The 17,053-nt window shown below is 45.2% G+C and overlaps 1 protein-coding gene across 1 annotated transcript in view; it reads left to right on the plus strand.

Moving 5' to 3' along the window:
- ik (IK cytokine) overlaps positions 1 to 17,053 on the plus strand; it is a 47,135-nt gene that overhangs the window by 7,644 nt on the left and 22,438 nt on the right. The window contains exons 4-12 of the mRNA XM_078411166.1: positions 134 to 193; positions 2,212 to 2,379; positions 3,278 to 3,392; positions 5,164 to 5,234; positions 6,631 to 6,677; positions 8,289 to 8,452; positions 9,222 to 9,330; positions 10,712 to 10,757; positions 12,635 to 12,851. Of these exons, the coding sequence (XP_078267292.1) occupies positions 134 to 193; positions 2,212 to 2,379; positions 3,278 to 3,392; positions 5,164 to 5,234; positions 6,631 to 6,677; positions 8,289 to 8,452; positions 9,222 to 9,330; positions 10,712 to 10,757; positions 12,635 to 12,851 (997 nt within the window). The remainder of the gene's footprint in view (positions 1 to 133; positions 194 to 2,211; positions 2,380 to 3,277; positions 3,393 to 5,163; positions 5,235 to 6,630; positions 6,678 to 8,288; positions 8,453 to 9,221; positions 9,331 to 10,711; positions 10,758 to 12,634; positions 12,852 to 17,053) is intronic.

Genomic DNA, 17,053 nt, shown 5'->3' on the forward strand with positions numbered 1-17,053 from the left:
GAAAGTGTTAGTGCGCGGAAACCGCTGGTCGGCGAAGACTTGGGGAGGGCGAAGGGCCTGTTTCCGCGATATCTCTAAATGAAACGAAATTTGGTGCACGTGTAATTGAATGTGTGCTTGTGTCTTGTCCCAGGATGCCAAGGGAATACAATGAGGAGGACGATCCAGCCGCTCGTAGGAGGAAAAAGAAAAGGTCAGTTTGATGCATCACTTCAGATGGTTGCAAGGGTGTATGATCTAGTTGTACACAGAGGGTGGGAAAAAATAATTATTAAGATCCGCACATTGTGTCACTAAATTGATTTAACTTTCCAGCAGTTGTGCAGCTGGTAGAGCTGCTGCCTCAGCACCTGGAACCCGGGTTCAATCCTGACCTTGGGCACTGTTTGTGTGGAGTTTGCACGTTCTCCCAGTGACCGCGTGGGCTTCCCACATCCCCAAGACATGCGGGTTTGTAGGTTAATTGGCCCTCTGTAAATTGTTCCCTAGTGTAAAGGGAGTGAATGCGAAAGTAGAATAACATGAATCTAGTTATTGATGTGAGCATGGACTCGCTGGGCTAAAGGGTCTGATTTATATTCAGTTTGGTTCAATCCCCAGCCCAATTCAACTTCACATTCAAATTCCAAAATACTGAATCTAAGCTAGTCCCTCTACCTTTCCAATCCATGCACTTGTCTACATCTTAAATGTTGGTATGGTATGTGCCTCAACAACCTCCTCTGGCAGCTCGTTCATACACCCGCCACCTTCTGCGTGAAAAAGTTGACCCTCGGATTCCTCTTAATTCGTTCCCCTCTCGCCATTAACCTATGCCCAATTGTTCTTAATTCTCTTCCCCTTAGGAAAAGACTGTGAATTCCCACTATCTATTACCCTTTATATTGCTCCATAATATTTATTGTGTTCAGTTTTGGGCACCATGCTATAGGAAGGATGTTATCAAGCATTAAAAGGTGCAGAGGAGATTTAGGAGGATGTTTCCAGCTTAGTATGGGAATGGGAAGAGCAGGTAAATGGTTGGCAATCCGGTGATCCGGCAGGCCTTGGTGGACCGCGTGCAGTATTTGGCAAAACAGTTGCCGAGTCTATGCTTGGTCTTGCCAATGTAAGGAGGCCACATTGGGAAAACCGGATACAGTAGATGAGGTCAGAGAAGGTGCTTGTGCGCCTCTGTCTCGCCTGGAAGGGCTGCTGGGGTCCCTGGATGGAGTCGAGGGAGGAGGTATAGGGACAGGTGTTACATCTCCTGTGGTTGCAGGGGAAAGTATCTGGGGAGGGGATTGTTTGGGTGGGAAGAGGTGAGTGAGCCAAGGAGTTGCAAAGGGAGCGGTCTCTGTGGACAATGGTGAGGACGGGAAGATGTGTCTGGTAATGGGATCCTGTTCATAAGTTCATAAGATAGAGGAGCAGAATTAAGCCATTATGCCCATCCAGTCTACTCTGCCATTCAATCATGGCTAATCTATCTTTCCCTCTCAACCCCATTCTCCTGCCTTCTCCCTGTAACCTTTGGCACCCTTACTAATCAAGAACCTGCCAATCTCCATTTTTAAAATACCCTATGACTTGGCCTCCACCATCTGTGGCAATGAATTCCACAGATTCACCACCCTCTGCCAAAAAATATTCCTCCTCTTCTGCATTCTAAATGTACGTCCTTTTATTCTGAGGCTGTGCACTCTGGTCCTAGGGTCTCCCACTAGTGGAAACATCTTCTCCACATCCACTCTACCTGGGTTTTTTACTATTCCATAACTTTCAATTTGGTCTCCTCTCATCCATCTAAACTCCAGTGAGTACAGGTCCAGAGCTGTCAAACGCTCATCATACTTTAACCCATTCATCCCCGGGATCATTCTTGTAAACCTCCTCTAGACACTTTCCAGTAGCAGCATGTCCTTTCTTAGATATGGTGCCCAAAATTGCTCACGATACTCCAAATATGGCTCATCAAAATCTTGAAGGTGGTGGAAATGCTGCGTTGGATACGGAGGCCGGTGGGGTGAAAGGGGAGGACCGGGCTAACACTGCAATAAAAATGAACTGCGGATGCGTGTTTATACCGTGGATAGACACAAAGTGCTGGAGTAACTCAGCGGGTCAGGCAGTGTCTCTGGAGAACATGTATACGTGACGTTTTGGGTCGGGGTAATTCTATCCTTGTTCCCTCTGGCAATTGGAATGAGCCGTTGTTCGATTTGCTTCCAGTTACTACGCCAAGCTGCGACAGCAGGAGTTGGAGCGAGAGCGTGAGCTGGCCGAGAAATACCGCGATCGGGCCAGGGAGAGGCGGGATGGCGTGAACAAAGATTACGAGGAAACTGAGCTCATCAGTACCACGGCAAACTATCGAGCGGTGGGACCGACGGCTGAGGCGTAAGTGCAAGCGATCCGGTAAACACCATTCATCCTTTAGGCTGTGACACTGAACCCACAGCTTGCAATCTTTGCAGTGGTTCCTTGGAACTTTATTTGTCACAAATAGCAGGGTACATTGGGATTCATTTTTACATTGAGCAGCTAGTCACTTTATACTGGTTTAAGAATGATTTTGATTAACATCACTTTCAAATTTGCCAAATAAAGTGGTCTTAATTGCATTTCCCATTAAGTCGCAGGTTGGTGAACCTGTGGAATTCATTGCCACAGACTGCTGTTCAGGCCAAGTCAATGGATATTTTTAAAGCGGAGATTGACAGATTCTTGATTAGTATGGGTGTCAGGGGTTATGGGGAGAAGGGGGTTAGAGGGAAAGATAGATCAGGCATGATTGTATGGCAGAGTAGAGTTGATATTGGGACAGATTCTTAATCTAAATGTACGTCCTTGGGACCAAAATATTTTAGGAGGCTTGGATCACGAGCAATCTTCAGTGAGTGATAACTCTACATTGATCTATGACATGCAGCAGTTATGCAGTAGTTTTACACTGGTCTGCTTCTCCGTGTACAGGAGCTAATGGCTGGCGCAGTGGCGCGGATGGTAAACTGCTGCCTCATGGTGCGATCTTAACCTCGGTTGGTGTGTGTGTGTGTGTGTGTGGGGTTTTCTCCAGCTGCTCCGGTTTCGTCCCACACCCCAGAGACGCGTGGGATTGTGCATGAAATTGCCCCCAGTGTGTCAGGAGTGGTGGAGAAAGTGGGATGACGTAGAACTAGTGCACGGGTGATCGATGATCGGCGTGGACTCAGTGGGCTGAACCCTTTAAAAGGTGACATGAATGCTGTTGGTATTTTCTGCCGTTGCCTGTAATTCCTTTTTCTGTCCGATGCAGGGACAAGTCTGCTGCAGAGAAGAGGCGCCAGCTGATCCAGGAGTCCAAGTTCTTGGGTGGTGACATGGAGCACACTCACTTGGTGAAGGGGCTGGATTTTGCCCTCCTGCAAAAGGTTAGCAGCTACGCATTTGAAGGGAGGGTTGAGATCCTCAAAGTCCGGGAGGAGGGAATCTTTGAAACTGCATTATCTGTGCTGGAGTAACAGGCAGCATCTGTGGAGGGAATGGACAGGTGGCGTTGCGGGTCGGGGCCCTTCAAGGTGCATGATAGACGCAAACATGCTGGAGTAACTCAGCGAGACAGGCGGCATCTCTGGAGATGAATGGGTGACGCCTTGGGTCGAGACCTTTCAGACTGACGCCAGGGGCGAGGGAGATACATAGGTCAGGAAGTGTCAAGGTGTGAAAACAGGACAAAGGGAATGGAGATCAAGGAACATGTAGAATAGATCATTGTTAGCTGGGAGAAGGTAACAACGAAGCAAACGGATAAAATGTAGTCAGAGGTAGTAAGACTGGTCAGAGAAGGGGGGAGGGATGGAGAGGGAAAGCAAGGGTTACTTGAAGTTAGAGAAGTCAATGTTCATACCGCTGAGAGAGTTAGATTTAGCTCTTAGGGCTAAAGGGATCAAGGATATGGGGAAAAAGCAGGAACTGGCTACTGATTATAGATGATCAGCCATGATCATATTGAATGGCAGTGCTGGCTCGAAGGGCTGAATGGCTGACTGTGGCACCTATTTTTTCTATGTTTCTAAGTGTACCAACCGGGAGATCAGGTAGGTTTAGGCAGACTGAGCGGAGGTGTTCAGCGAAACGATCTCCGAGTCTGCGCTTGGTCTTGCCGATATATAGGAGTCCACACCTGGAACAGCGGATACAATGGATGAGGTTGGAGGAGGTGCAAGTGAACCTCTGCCTCACCTGAAAAGACTATCGGGGTCCTTGGACGGAGTCGAGGGGGGAGGTATAGGGACAGGTGTTGCATCTCCTGCGGTTTCAGGGGAAAGTACCTGGGGAGGGATGAGTTGATGAGGGAGTTGCGTAGGGAACGGTCTCTGCGGAAAGGGGTGGTGATGGGATCCCGTTGGAGGTGGCAAAAATGTCAGAGGATTATGTGCTGTATGCGATGGCTGATGGGGTGGAAGGTGATGACTAGGGGGACTCTGTCCCTGTTATGATTGGGGGGAGGGGGAGCAAGAGCAGAGCTGCAGGATGTCATGGAGACCCTAGTGAGGGCCTCATTTCATCTGCATCACAGCCTGGTTTGAGAACAGCTTCATCCAAGTCCGCAAGAAATTGCAGAGAACTGTGTACCTAGCCCGCACTATCACGCAAAGCTGAGGCTCCATAAGGTGCCGATCAGGTCGCATTTAGAGTACTGTGAGCAAATCTGGGGCCCATATCTGAGGAAGAATGTAGTGGGTCTGGAGAGGGTCCAGAGGTGGTTTACAAGAATGATCCCAGGAATGAGTGGGTTAGCATATGATGAGCGTTTGACAGCACTGGGCCTCTGGAGTTTAGAAGGTTAAGTGAGGACCTCATTGAAACTTACAGAATAGCAAAAGACATAGATAGAGTGGATGTGGAGGGGGAGGGGAAGGTGGGGAGTGGGGGAGGAGAGGGTGTTGCACCAATGCAGGAGTGGTTTGAGCCCAACAGGTCCACTTGGTCTAGTCTCCATTAAACCTTCCCCCTTGCGCCTTATCGCAATGCCCTCTAGTGTTGGACATTTTCATGCTGGGAAACAGGCTCTGACATCTCGCGACATGAGGAAATAATAATCAGGCCCCACAATGAGTAGCTAACATGAACAGATGGGTGGAGGGAATTCATCTTGTTCAGGTGGGTCTAAAGTAATTCATCTCGTCTGCTGTTTATTAGGTCCGTGCGGAAATCACCAGCAAAGAGAGAGAAGAAGAAGATCTGATTGAGAAAGTGCAGAAAGAAGTGAAGTAAGTAACTTGAAAGGCATAGGGGAAAGAAAAGGAAGATATTCATGTGATTTGGATGTGAAGATTGATGCCACACTCATCTATATACTAAAACTCTCGTTTGTTATCTTGTTTGTGACTGAACTTCAGCCAAAACGGTACACGATAGCGTGAGAATTTTAGGCCCACCTTACTCACCATTGTCGTTTCAGTGATAATGCAAGTAGTTTTATTGAAATCGGTGTTATATTTTTAAAGTTATTCACATTTTAAAGTTTAAAAGGAGGGGAGGAGAGGAGGGAGGGGGGAAGGAGGGAATGGGTGAGAAAGGGGAGGGGGGGTTGAGAAGTGAGGGGAGGGGGGGGAGACAGGGTGCTGCACCAATGCAGGAGAGGTTTGGGTCCAACCTCTCCTGCATTGGTGCTGTTTGAGCCCAACCTCTCTCCAGTTTGGGCCCAATCACTGTGTCTAGTTACAGTTATAATCCGAGGTGAACACCGTGTTTACATCGTGAGGTCCAAGTCCTTGAATGCTCTAACCAGCAGTATTGTCACAGTCCACTATATATATTATATACACTGGCTATATATAGTCCACCATTCTATATATATATATATATATGTAATAATATATATATATATAATAATATATATATATATATATCAGTTTACATCATGACAAATAAGTGCATGATACATGATATATACCATCATGTACCGCACACACAACTATAAATACATACACATATATAAACACACACTATATATATTGTGTTTATGTGTGCATATATATGTATACAATTGTGTGTGTGCTGTATATGATAACATATCATGTAATATGTAATTCAGATTTCAGACCCTAGTTTCAGATGAAAACAAATAATTAAATATTAATAATCTTAGATTTAAGACCCTACATAAAATCATTTATATATTCTAAATAAAATTTCATGTCTAATATATTTGGGTCATAAATCCACCAAAGCAAACTTTGAAAGCATGAGTTATATTGGTGGATCTAAACTTAATGTATTCAGTAAACCAGAAGTAGCTAGCATTTAAAGAATCAATACATAGTCCACAATGTAAACCTTTAAAAAAAATGCACATGGCTTAGTCGTAGGTCGTAAGTTAAAGGTGGTATTTGGTCAGAAAAAAATGAAATTGCCAAATAAAGCACTACGTCCGGGAGTTTGGGGAAAAATCAGATTTCAGCAAAAGAGATTGAAGACGGGATGGGAGACAGTACCATGCAACAGCAGCAGGTAAGAAACACATACTAATGCGAAAGAAAGTGTTTTCATCGTTGCCTGCCTGTGGGAGCAAGCTTTGAGTTGTTGACCTTTGAAATGCTCTGTAGGTGAACTGCCACAGTGCATTTCAATATGTATGTTAATTATTTTCTAATTGCCCTTCAGGAAAGATGAAGACCCGGAACACAAAATTGAATTTAAGACACGCTTAGGTAAGCAACTTTAGTTGGAACTTGATTGCAGATTTGTTCCCTGATTGAAAGCAGGAGACTCTTGCCCTTGCTCCTGACCTGGTGTGTGTTCCTCCAGCATTTTGTGTCCAGCTACGGTGGGGGGCTAGCTTTGACTGAACCCATCAGGTTCCTTCCCCCCCTCCCCCGCAGAGCATCAGTCCTGCTGGTAATGGGATTTTTCTGCAAACCAAGGAATGTACAATTCTCTACAACGAGGATTCTCTGAACAATGTATTCCTAATAAAATTATTAAACCCTTTCTCTCTCCCCCACCCTAGTTGTTCTACCAGTTCCATTGTTCTCATCATTCTTGAATCCTTCTTGTTATCATACCTTTCCCAGCCAACAATGGACCATTATGGGATCCACTCTTCCAGAGGGCATCTGTTGATAGCCTTGATTTGTTCTGGCCTTTTCTCACCTCCAGATTATTTACATTCCCCCACCTCTATTTTTAATCTGTAGATGGGTTCCGACACGAACAACACCTATTCTTTTTCTCCAGCGATGCTGCCTGGCCCATTGAGTTACACTGGCATTTTGTGTCTAACTTTGGTATAAACCAGCATCTGCAGTTTTTTCCTCCCACTTAAAACTGGTCAGTTGCATATTTCAAGACGCGTTGAGTTCTCTCATTCCACCGAATATTCCTTGCTCTGGCTTCACAATATGCACCTTTATCTCACTTTTTGTTTCATCATGGTCTTGGTGCAACCATCTACCTATCACTCCCCTCACCTGCGTCCACCTCCACAGAAAGAATTTGAGTGTTTGTACATTCTCCCTGTGACCTACGTAGGGTTTCTCCGGTTTCCTCCCACACTCCAAAGACATGCAGGTTTGCAGGCTAATTGGCTTCTGTAAAAACTGTAAGTTGTCCCTAGTGTATATAGGATCAGGTTCATGGTGAGGGGATCGCTGGTCGGCGCAGACGCGGTGGACCAAAGGGCCTGTTTTCGTGCTATTTCTCTAAACTAAACTAAATAGTCCAGAGATCAGAAATTCTATTTATTGTGAGGCTATGCCCTCTATGCTCCTAGACTCTCCCACTACCGGAAACATCTACACCACATCCACTCTTCGCATGCCTTTCATTATTTGGTAATGACACTTGGTGTGAGGTGTTATAAGAAAATAACTGCAGATGCTGGTACAAATCGAAGGTATTTATTCACAAAATGCTGGAGTAACTCAGCAGGTCAGGCAGCATCTCGGGAGAGAAGGAGTGGGAGACGTTTCGGGTCGAGGCCCTTCTTCAGACTGATGTCAGGGGGGCGGGACAAAGGAAGGATATAGGTGGAGACAGGAAGATAGAGGGAGATCGGGGGAGGGGAAGAGAGGGACAGAGGAACTATCTAAAGTTGGAGAAGTCGATGTTCATACCACTGGGCTGCAAGCTGCCCAGGCGAAATATGAGGTGCTGTTCCTCCAATTTCCGGTGGGCCTCACTATGGCACTGGAGGAGGCCCATGACAGAAGGGCCAGAGTGGGAGGGGGAGTTGAAGTGCTCAGCCACCGGGAGATCAGTGTGGTCGTTTGGGGCTTGTGGAGCTGGAAGAGCTCAGCACTAACGTTACTCTTTCTTTCCAGGGCGTAACTCATACCGTATTCTGTTTAAAATAAAGCCCCAGGAACGAAATGAGTTGTTTTTACCAGGCCGCATGGCATACGTTGTGGATCTAGACGATGAATATGCAGACACAGATGTTCCTACCACACTAATCAGGAGCAAAGCCGACTGTCCTACTATGGAGGTGAGAATAGTTCTGCAACATATTTCTGAAGCGTGACACAAAGTGCTGGAGTAACTTTGCGGGTCAGACAGCATCCCTGGTGGACATGGATAAAGCGGCGTTTCGGGTCGGTTAATTGGCCTCTGCAAATTGCCCCCAGTGGGATTTCATAGAACTAGTGTGAACAGGTGATCGATGGTCAGCAAGGACTCGGTGGGCCGAATGGCCTGTTTCCACGTTGCTTCGTTCAATCAATTTAGAGGCAAATATTTATAAAGAACTAGGTTTTATTCCTGCACCGAGGGCGGCGCAGTGGCCCAGAGATGGAGTTGCTACCTTACGGGGGCTGTCTGTACGGAGTTTCTACATTCTTCCCGTGACCGCGTGGGTTTTTCCCCAGGTGCTCTGGTTTCCTCTCACATTCCAAAGATCTACAGGTTTGTAGGTTAATTGGTTGCGGTAAAAATTGTAAATTGACCCTAGTGTATAGGATAGTGCTAGTGTATGGGGATCGCTGGTTGGCGAGGACCTGGTGGGCCAAAAGGCCTGTTTCCACGCTATATCTCAGAACTAAACTAAAACAAAAATTGGAAGTCAATTGAGATTTATAAATGGGAAACTTTAATCTATTATCTTTTATTTGCTTATTTTCTCGATCCAGATTTTATTTAAACTAAACGAATGAAAATGAAATGCATTGCTGCTCTAAGATACTCAATCCCACAAGATTTGATTATGTACTGTGATGATTCTGTTTCTCTGTTCTGATCAAATTGTCCTTTCTCTTAAGGCACAAACAACATTGACCACCAATGACATTGTCATCAATAAACTGACCCAGATCCTGTCCTACCTGCGTCAAGGAACTCGTAACAAGAAAATGAAGAAGAAAGATAAAGGTAGTATAGAGCAAATGGAACATACAACAGTGCAGCACAGGAACAGGCCCACAAACTGCATGCCAACATAAGGCCAAGTTAAATTAATCTTGTCTGCCTGCATGTGATCCATGTTCCTCCATTCCCTGCCTGTCAATGTGCCCATCTAAAAGCCTCTTAAACGGCACTATCGTATCTGCTTCCATCACTTCTCTCGGCAGTGCATTCTGGGCACCCAACTGATGGCACAACAGGTGGAGCTGCTGCCTCACAGCGCAAGAGACCCGGGGTCGATCCTGACCTTAGATGCTGTGGGATAACTAGTATGTACAGGTGATTAATGGTCGGCGTGGACTCTGTGCTCCAAAGGGCCTGTTTCCATGCTGTATCTCTTTAAAAAAATCACTCACCTTAAACCTATGTCCACTGGTTGTTGATTCCCCTAGCCTGGGTAAAAGATTATGTGTGTATTCAGGTCCATTAAGTCTTCACCTTCCATGAATCGAGGGCTTCTTAACCAGACAGTTTTCCTAGTGAGTGAGTCAGAGTCAAACAACACAGAAATAGCCCCCTTCTGCCTATACAGACCAAAATGCCCCTTCTACACCATTAATCGCTCTAAAACTTTTTTATCCAAGTGTGATCTAAATGTTGTTGTACCTGCCTCAACTACCTCCTCTGGGAGATCGTTCCATATTCCCACCACCTTCTAAGTAAAAAAGACGTCCCTTCGATTCCGATGAAATCGTACCCCTCTCACGTTACCCCTATGTCCTCTGGTTATGGATTCTGCAAATCTGGGTAAAAGACTGTTCATTGACCTGATTAACTCCCCTCACATTATACACCTCTATACGATTACCCCACATCCTCCTGTGCTCTAAGGAATAAGGTCCTAGTCTGCCTATAGATCAGGCCCTCGTGTCCTGCCAACATCCTCATGTTCATGTCATAGATGCCGAAGTAGACCATTTGACCCATCGAGTCTACTCCACCATTCAATCATGGCTGATTTATATTTCCTCCTTATGCCTTCTACCCATAACCCCTGACACCGTTACTAATCAAGTATCTGTCAATCTCCGCCTTAAATATACCCAATGACTTGACCTCCACAGCCGTCTGTGAATCTCATCATCTTAAATTTTCTCTGCATTCTTTCCAGCTTAACAAAATCCTTTTGCAGTGTGACCAAAACCAAATACAATACATCCAATGCGTCATTGATAAAGGATACAAAACTAGGTGTCTTTTCTCTGCATTGACTGTATCTGCATCGTTCATTGGGAAGGGAGGGGACTGGAATTTTGTGTTCTGCAAAATGTGAACATGTGACACAATTGTTACACATTTTTGTGATTGTTAATAATTTTTAACTTTCTTCGTTTATTTTCTTTCTCAGGTAAATTGGGAGGTGATGAAAAGAGACCACCAGAGGCTGATATAAGGTGATCTTTCTTTTAAATCTCTGGGACACTTGTACTTTGGCAGGTGCCTGGAACGTGGCGGTATGGTGGCAGATACAATAGTGACATTTATGAGGCTTTTAGATAGATGCACGGATGCGCTGAGAATGGAGGGAGATGGATCGTGTGCAGGCAGAGGAGATTAATTTAATTTGCCATTATGTTTGGCACAGACATTGTGGGCCGAAGGGCCTGATCCTGTGCTTTACTTTACTGTTCTATTTGAGATTGAGCTACATCCCACGAGGTGAAGGGGTTGAAGAGAAGGGTAAAGATCCTTCCTTCTTAACTACTTGTTAGACTTGCTTGCCAACTTCTTGTGATTAGAGAGTCATAAAGTCATACAGAGCCGTGAAGCTGCAGCTCTACCCGCTGTGTCACCGTGCCACCCTGAAATCTGAAACAAAAATAAAATGCAGGAACTGTTCAACTGGGAGAATGGAATGGAGTCCTTGGAAGAGGGATGGGAGGAAACGGACTCAATGTGATTGTGAATAGATTAGTTTAGTTTACTATTGGCACGTGTACCGAGGTAGAATGAAAAGCTTTCCAGTCAAAGAAAATAATACATGATTAGTTACAATCAAGTCGTCCACAGTGCACAGATAAAGGGTTCAGCATTTTGTGCGGGATATAACATTGAAGACCGATGAAGTCAGAAAACGTGCTGGCCATTTCCTTTCCAACTCTGGTGGCACAGTGGGGCTGCGGTAGAGTTGCTGCCTCAATGCCACAGTCCCGGGTTCAATCTTGATTAAGGGTGCTGTCAGTATGGAGTTTGCACGTTTTTCCCTGCGACTGCGTGGGTTTTCTCCATGTGCTTCGCTTTTCTCCCATGCTCCAAAGATGTGCAGGTTTGTAGGTTTAGCTGTGGGAAAAATTGTGAATTGTCCTCGGTGGGTAGGAGAGTGCTGGATTCTGGGGTGATTGCTGATCGACCGGCGCAAACTCAGTGGGCCGAAGGACCGCATTCCCTGCTGTATCTCTAAACTAAACCTAAACTGTCCTAATTTTGAGGAAGATTGGCACAACATGCTGGAGTAACTCAGCGGGTCAAGCAGCACCTCTGGGGAAAAGGAATAGGTGATGTTTCGAGTCGAGACCCTTCTTCAGACTGTCATGTCAGGAGGAACACAGAAAGCAAGCTCAATGCTAGCATTTATTTCAAAAGGGCTTGTATACAAAAACAGGGACGTAATGCGGAGGTTCCACAAGGTGCTGGTAAGGCCGCATTTGGAATATTGTGGGCAATTTTGGGCACCATACCTGAGTAAGGATGTGCTGGCTCTGGAAAGGGTCCAGAGGAGGTTTACAAGAATGCTCCCAGGAATGAGTAGGTTAACCAATGATGAGCGTTTTTCGGCACTGGGCCTGTACTCGCTGGAGTTTAGAAGAAAGAGGGGGGGCCTCATTGAAACTTACAGAATAGTGAAAGGCTTGGATAGAGTGGATGTGAAGAGGATGTTTCCACTAGTGGGAGAGTCTAGGACTAGAGGTCATTGCCTACGAATTAAAGGACGTTCGTTTAGGAAAGAGATGCAAAATTTCTTTAGTCAGCGGGTAGTGAATCTGTGGAATTCTTTGCCACCGAAGGCTGTGGAGGCCAAATGAGTGGATATTTTTAAGGCTGAGATAGATAGATTCTTGATTAGTACGGGTGTCAGAACAAGGGGAGAAGGCAGGATAATGGGACTAGGTGAGAGAGATCAGCCATGATTGAATGGCGGAGTAGACTTGATGGGCTGAAAGGCCTAATTCTACTCCTATCACTTATGACCTTATAAATCTCTGACATTTTGCGGGGTGTTTGTACAATTTCCACCTCACGGACTATGGTGCTGTGGCCTCTTCTCTTCCAGCATCTTTGACGACATCGGCGACTACGTGCCAACAACCGCAAAGGTTGTTCGCGAAAAAGAGCGTGAGAAATTCCGTGAGAAGGAGCGAGAGAGGGAGCGGGAACGGGAAAGAGAACGGGAAAGGGAGAGAGAGCGGGAGCGGGAGAAGGAACGAGAGAGGGACGAGGAGAAAAAATCGAGACACAATTACTTTGAGAAACCAAGAGTGGACGATGAGGTAAGTGCTAATGATTTGGTAATAACTGCAGCACTCGCACCTAATTCAAAAGCAATGACACTTGTCAAAGACTCCTGGGATGGTTCACTTGTGGCCTTCAACAGCACATTGTCTATGTATGGGCCTTGATTAATCTCAAGTAGTAGCTGTACTTCAGTGGTCAAATTTACTATATTGTCACATATCTTGGTACAATGAAATTCGTTGTCCTGCTTACAATCCAGTAAAATTGTACTATACATAAGCATAACCATAATTAAGGACAAGAGTGCAGGAGGTTGAGGGGTGATTTTGCAGATATGTACAAAATCATGAGAGGAATAGATTGGGTAAATACAGAGTCTCTTGCCGAGAGTTGGGGAATCAAGAACCAGAGGACAAAGGTTTAAGGTGAGGAGAAAGATTAAATGGGAGCATGAGGGGTAACTATTTTTAGACGAAGGGCAGTGGGTATATGGAACGAACTGTCGGAGGAGGTAGTTGAGGCGGGTACTACCGAAAAATTTAAACAGGTACATGTATAGGACAGGTTTAGAGAGATATGCACCAAAAGCCGGGAGGTGGGACTAGTGTAGATGGGGCATGTTAGTCAGTCTGGGCAAATTGGGCCGAAGGACCTGTTTTCACACTATATGACTGTGAGTGTAATGAGTGTCGTGTAAGAATGCAGATGCATGGCAGATGCAGTATAGTGTGGATTAAATGCGAGGTTATCCACTTTAATGGCAAGAACAGGAAGGCAGATTATTATCTGAATGGTAGGAAACAAACCTTAGATGCTGGTTTAAATTGATGGTAGACACAAAATACTGGAGTAACTCAGCGGGTCAGGCAGATTCTTGGGAGAGAAGGAATGGGTGAGGTTTCTGGTCAAGACACTTCAATATAGAGAAGTTGACACCTGGACTAGCAGATACAGTAGATGAGGTTGTAGGAGGTGCAGGTGAACCTCTGCCTCACCTGGAACTGTTTGGGTCCTTGGATGGAGTCGAGGGGGGAGGTAAAGGGACATGTGTTGCATCTCCTGCGGTTGCAGGGGAAAGTACCTGGGGAGGAAGTGGATTTGGTAGGAAGGGATGAGTGGACCATGGAGTTTCAGAGGGAATGGTCTCTGCAGAAAGGGGTGTAGATTGGAAGATGTGGCCAGTAGTGGGATCCTGTTGGATTCTTTCTCTCACCCATTCCTTCTCTCCCGAGATGCTGCCTGGCCCGCTGAGTTACTCCAGCATTTTGTGTCTACCTTCGATTTAAACGAGTGTCTGCAGTGTGAACTGCGAAGAGGATGCTAGGAGGTTGCAGGGTGACTTGGACAGGTTGAGTGAGTGGGCAGATGCATGGCAGAAGCAGTATAATGTAGGTAAATGTGAGGTTATCCACTTTGGTTGCAAAAACAAGGAGGCAGATTATTATCTGAATGGTGTCAGATTAGGAAAAGGGGAGAAGCAACAAGACCTGGATGTGCTTGTATATCAGTCGCTGAAAGTAAGCATGCAGGTACAGCAGGCAGAGAAGAAAGCTAATGGCATGTTGGCCTTCATTGTGAGAGGATTGGAGTTTAGGAGCAAGAAGATCCTACTGCAGTTGTTCAGGGCCCTGATGAGACTGCACCTGGAGTATTGTGTGCAATTTTGGTCTCCTAATTTGAGGAAGGACATTATTGCTATTGAGGGAGTGCAGCGTCGGTTCACCAGGTTAATTACCGGGATGGCAGGACTGACATATGATGAAAGAATGGGTCGACTGGGCTTATATTCACTGGAATTTAGAAGGATGAGAGGGGATCTGATAGAAACATGTAAAAAAATTAAAGGATTGGACAGGCTAGATGCAGGAAAAATGTTCCCGATGTTGGAGGAGTCCAGAACCAGGGATCACAGTTTAAGAATAAGAGGAAGACCATTTAGGACTGAGATGAGGAAAAACTTCTACACCCAGAGAGTTGTGAATCTGTGGAATTCTCTGCCACAGAAGGCAGTGGAGGCCAATTCTTTGGATGGCCGAATTGCCTACTCCTGCACCTATTTTGCTATGTTTCTAATAGTAGATTCACAGGAACTCTTCCATTGCTCTGTTATCAGGATTCTCACAGACAATCTCCCAGATGGACATATTCGAACCCTCGCGTTTCTGCTATCGATTTGAACGTTCCCTCGATTTTATTTTGCATTACTGTGTAATTTGTTTCTCATTTATTTTTATTTGTAAGTTACAACGAGTGTGCTTCCACCACCAGTTTATTTCTTTAATTGGTGCACTGCCTCTCTCCCCTTCCCTGTTCTGGTAAGCTTAAATGCATGCCATAAGTCTGTAAACTCTGAGAAGAGTGGATTGGAATGCGGAAAGAATAAAATGAGCTCAGCGTGGAATGTCTAAATTGTTGCATGATAATTGGTGCCCACTCAGTGGCAAAGTGCACGTTTCTCTGTTGTATGGCTTGTGAAATGGTAAGGAATGAATGATCAGAACACTAAATAGAATAGATCTGACACAAGAAACTGCAGATGCTGGAACCTTGAGCAGAACCCAAAGGATTGGTGGAACTGAACGGGTCAGGCAGTATCTTTGGAGGGAATGGACAGAGGATGTGTTAGGTCAGCACTCTTCTTCGTTCTGAGGTAGGAGAGTAGGGAGAGGGAGAAGGGATCACAGAGAGATGGCAGTGAGAGATGGTTGTTCAGAACTCCTGTCAGAGAGACTGAAGTGTGAAAATACACAACTCCAGACTCGGGGGACAGGTTCTTCCCTGCCATTATCAGGCAACTGAAACATCCTCTCACCAACTAGAGGGCGGTCCTGACCCACCATCAACCTCATTGAAGACCCTCAGATTAGACTTTACCGGACTTTATCTTGCACTAAATGTTATTCCCTTTATCCTGTAACTGTGCACGTAGACGGCTTGATTGTAATCATGTATAGTCTTTCTGCTGACTGGACCACACGCAAAAAAAAGCTTTTCGCTGTGCGTCGGTACACGTGACAATAAACTAAACTAAACTAGAGTCATACAGAACTCCCTTTGGAGAGAGGTGGACATCCACTTCAAAGTAGGCATATTTGAGAAGATTTTTCAATGGAGCTGTAAAATGGAGACACCAGGAACTGCAGATGATGGAACCCTGAGCAAAAAACTGTACTGGAGGAACTCAGCGGGTCAGGCAGCACCTGCGAAAGGAATAGACCGATTACATTTTGGGTCGGGACTCTTTTTCAAATAGAAGAAGTCTGAAGACTGATAGAAGTATATAAAATTATGAAAGGCATAGATGGGGCAGAACCGTTTACCTAGGCTGAAAAGGTCCAACACTAGAGGGCTTAGCTGTAAGGCGAGCAAAGGAAGGTTTAATGCAGATGTGTGGGGGAAGATTATTAAACGGAGTGGTGGGTACCTGGAATGTTTTTCCAGGGGCAGTGGTGGAGCCTCATATACAGTAGTTTATGTTTAGTTTATCGTCACGATGTGTACCGAGTCAGCAAAAAGCTTTTTTTTTGCATGCTATTCAGTCAGTGAAAAGACTATAACGTGATTATAATCAAGCCATCCACAGTGTACAGATGCGGGATGAAGGAAATAACGTTCAGCACAAGATAAAGTCCAATAAAAGATAGACTGAGGATTTCCAATGAGGTAGATGGGAGGTCAGGAGCGTCTCTCGTTGGTGATAGGATGGTTCAGTTGCCTGATAACAGCTGGGAAGATACATACAGACTAAATAACAGTAAAATCGAGAGGTTTTCACGTGGAAGTGCAGGGAAATTGGCACAAACATTGTGGGCCGAAGGGCCTGTTCCTTTGCCATACTGTTCTATACTGTTCAATGAGGAAACAAAAAAAGAATGGGAATACTGAGAGCAAATTGGGCAATATATTTCTTGCATTCTCCCAATACCCTTCTGCCTTGAGTTGGAAATTAGAACTGTTTCTTAGAGAGACATGTCAGTATTTCTAAGCAAGTTGTTACTGCTTTTGACAGGATGTTCGTACATAAAACGGGTGCCTGTCCTGTTAGATAGTTCTGATAAAGATTAAAGGCATTTTCTGCATTTTTCAATGCAGCTGTATTTAATAAAATTTGCAAGGCATATTTAGGCGCAACACGAGAAACCAAGTGCATTTTTTATAAACTTCAATCATTTTAAAGTTTAGTCGAGTAACATCTAAATCACCAATATTAATAAACATGATTGAGGCATACCCAAGT

The sequence above is a fragment of the Rhinoraja longicauda genome, chromosome 14 (assembly GCF_053455715.1).
Source record: "Rhinoraja longicauda isolate Sanriku21f chromosome 14, sRhiLon1.1, whole genome shotgun sequence".
NCBI classification, from domain to species: Eukaryota; Metazoa; Chordata; class Chondrichthyes; order Rajiformes; family Arhynchobatidae; genus Rhinoraja; species Rhinoraja longicauda.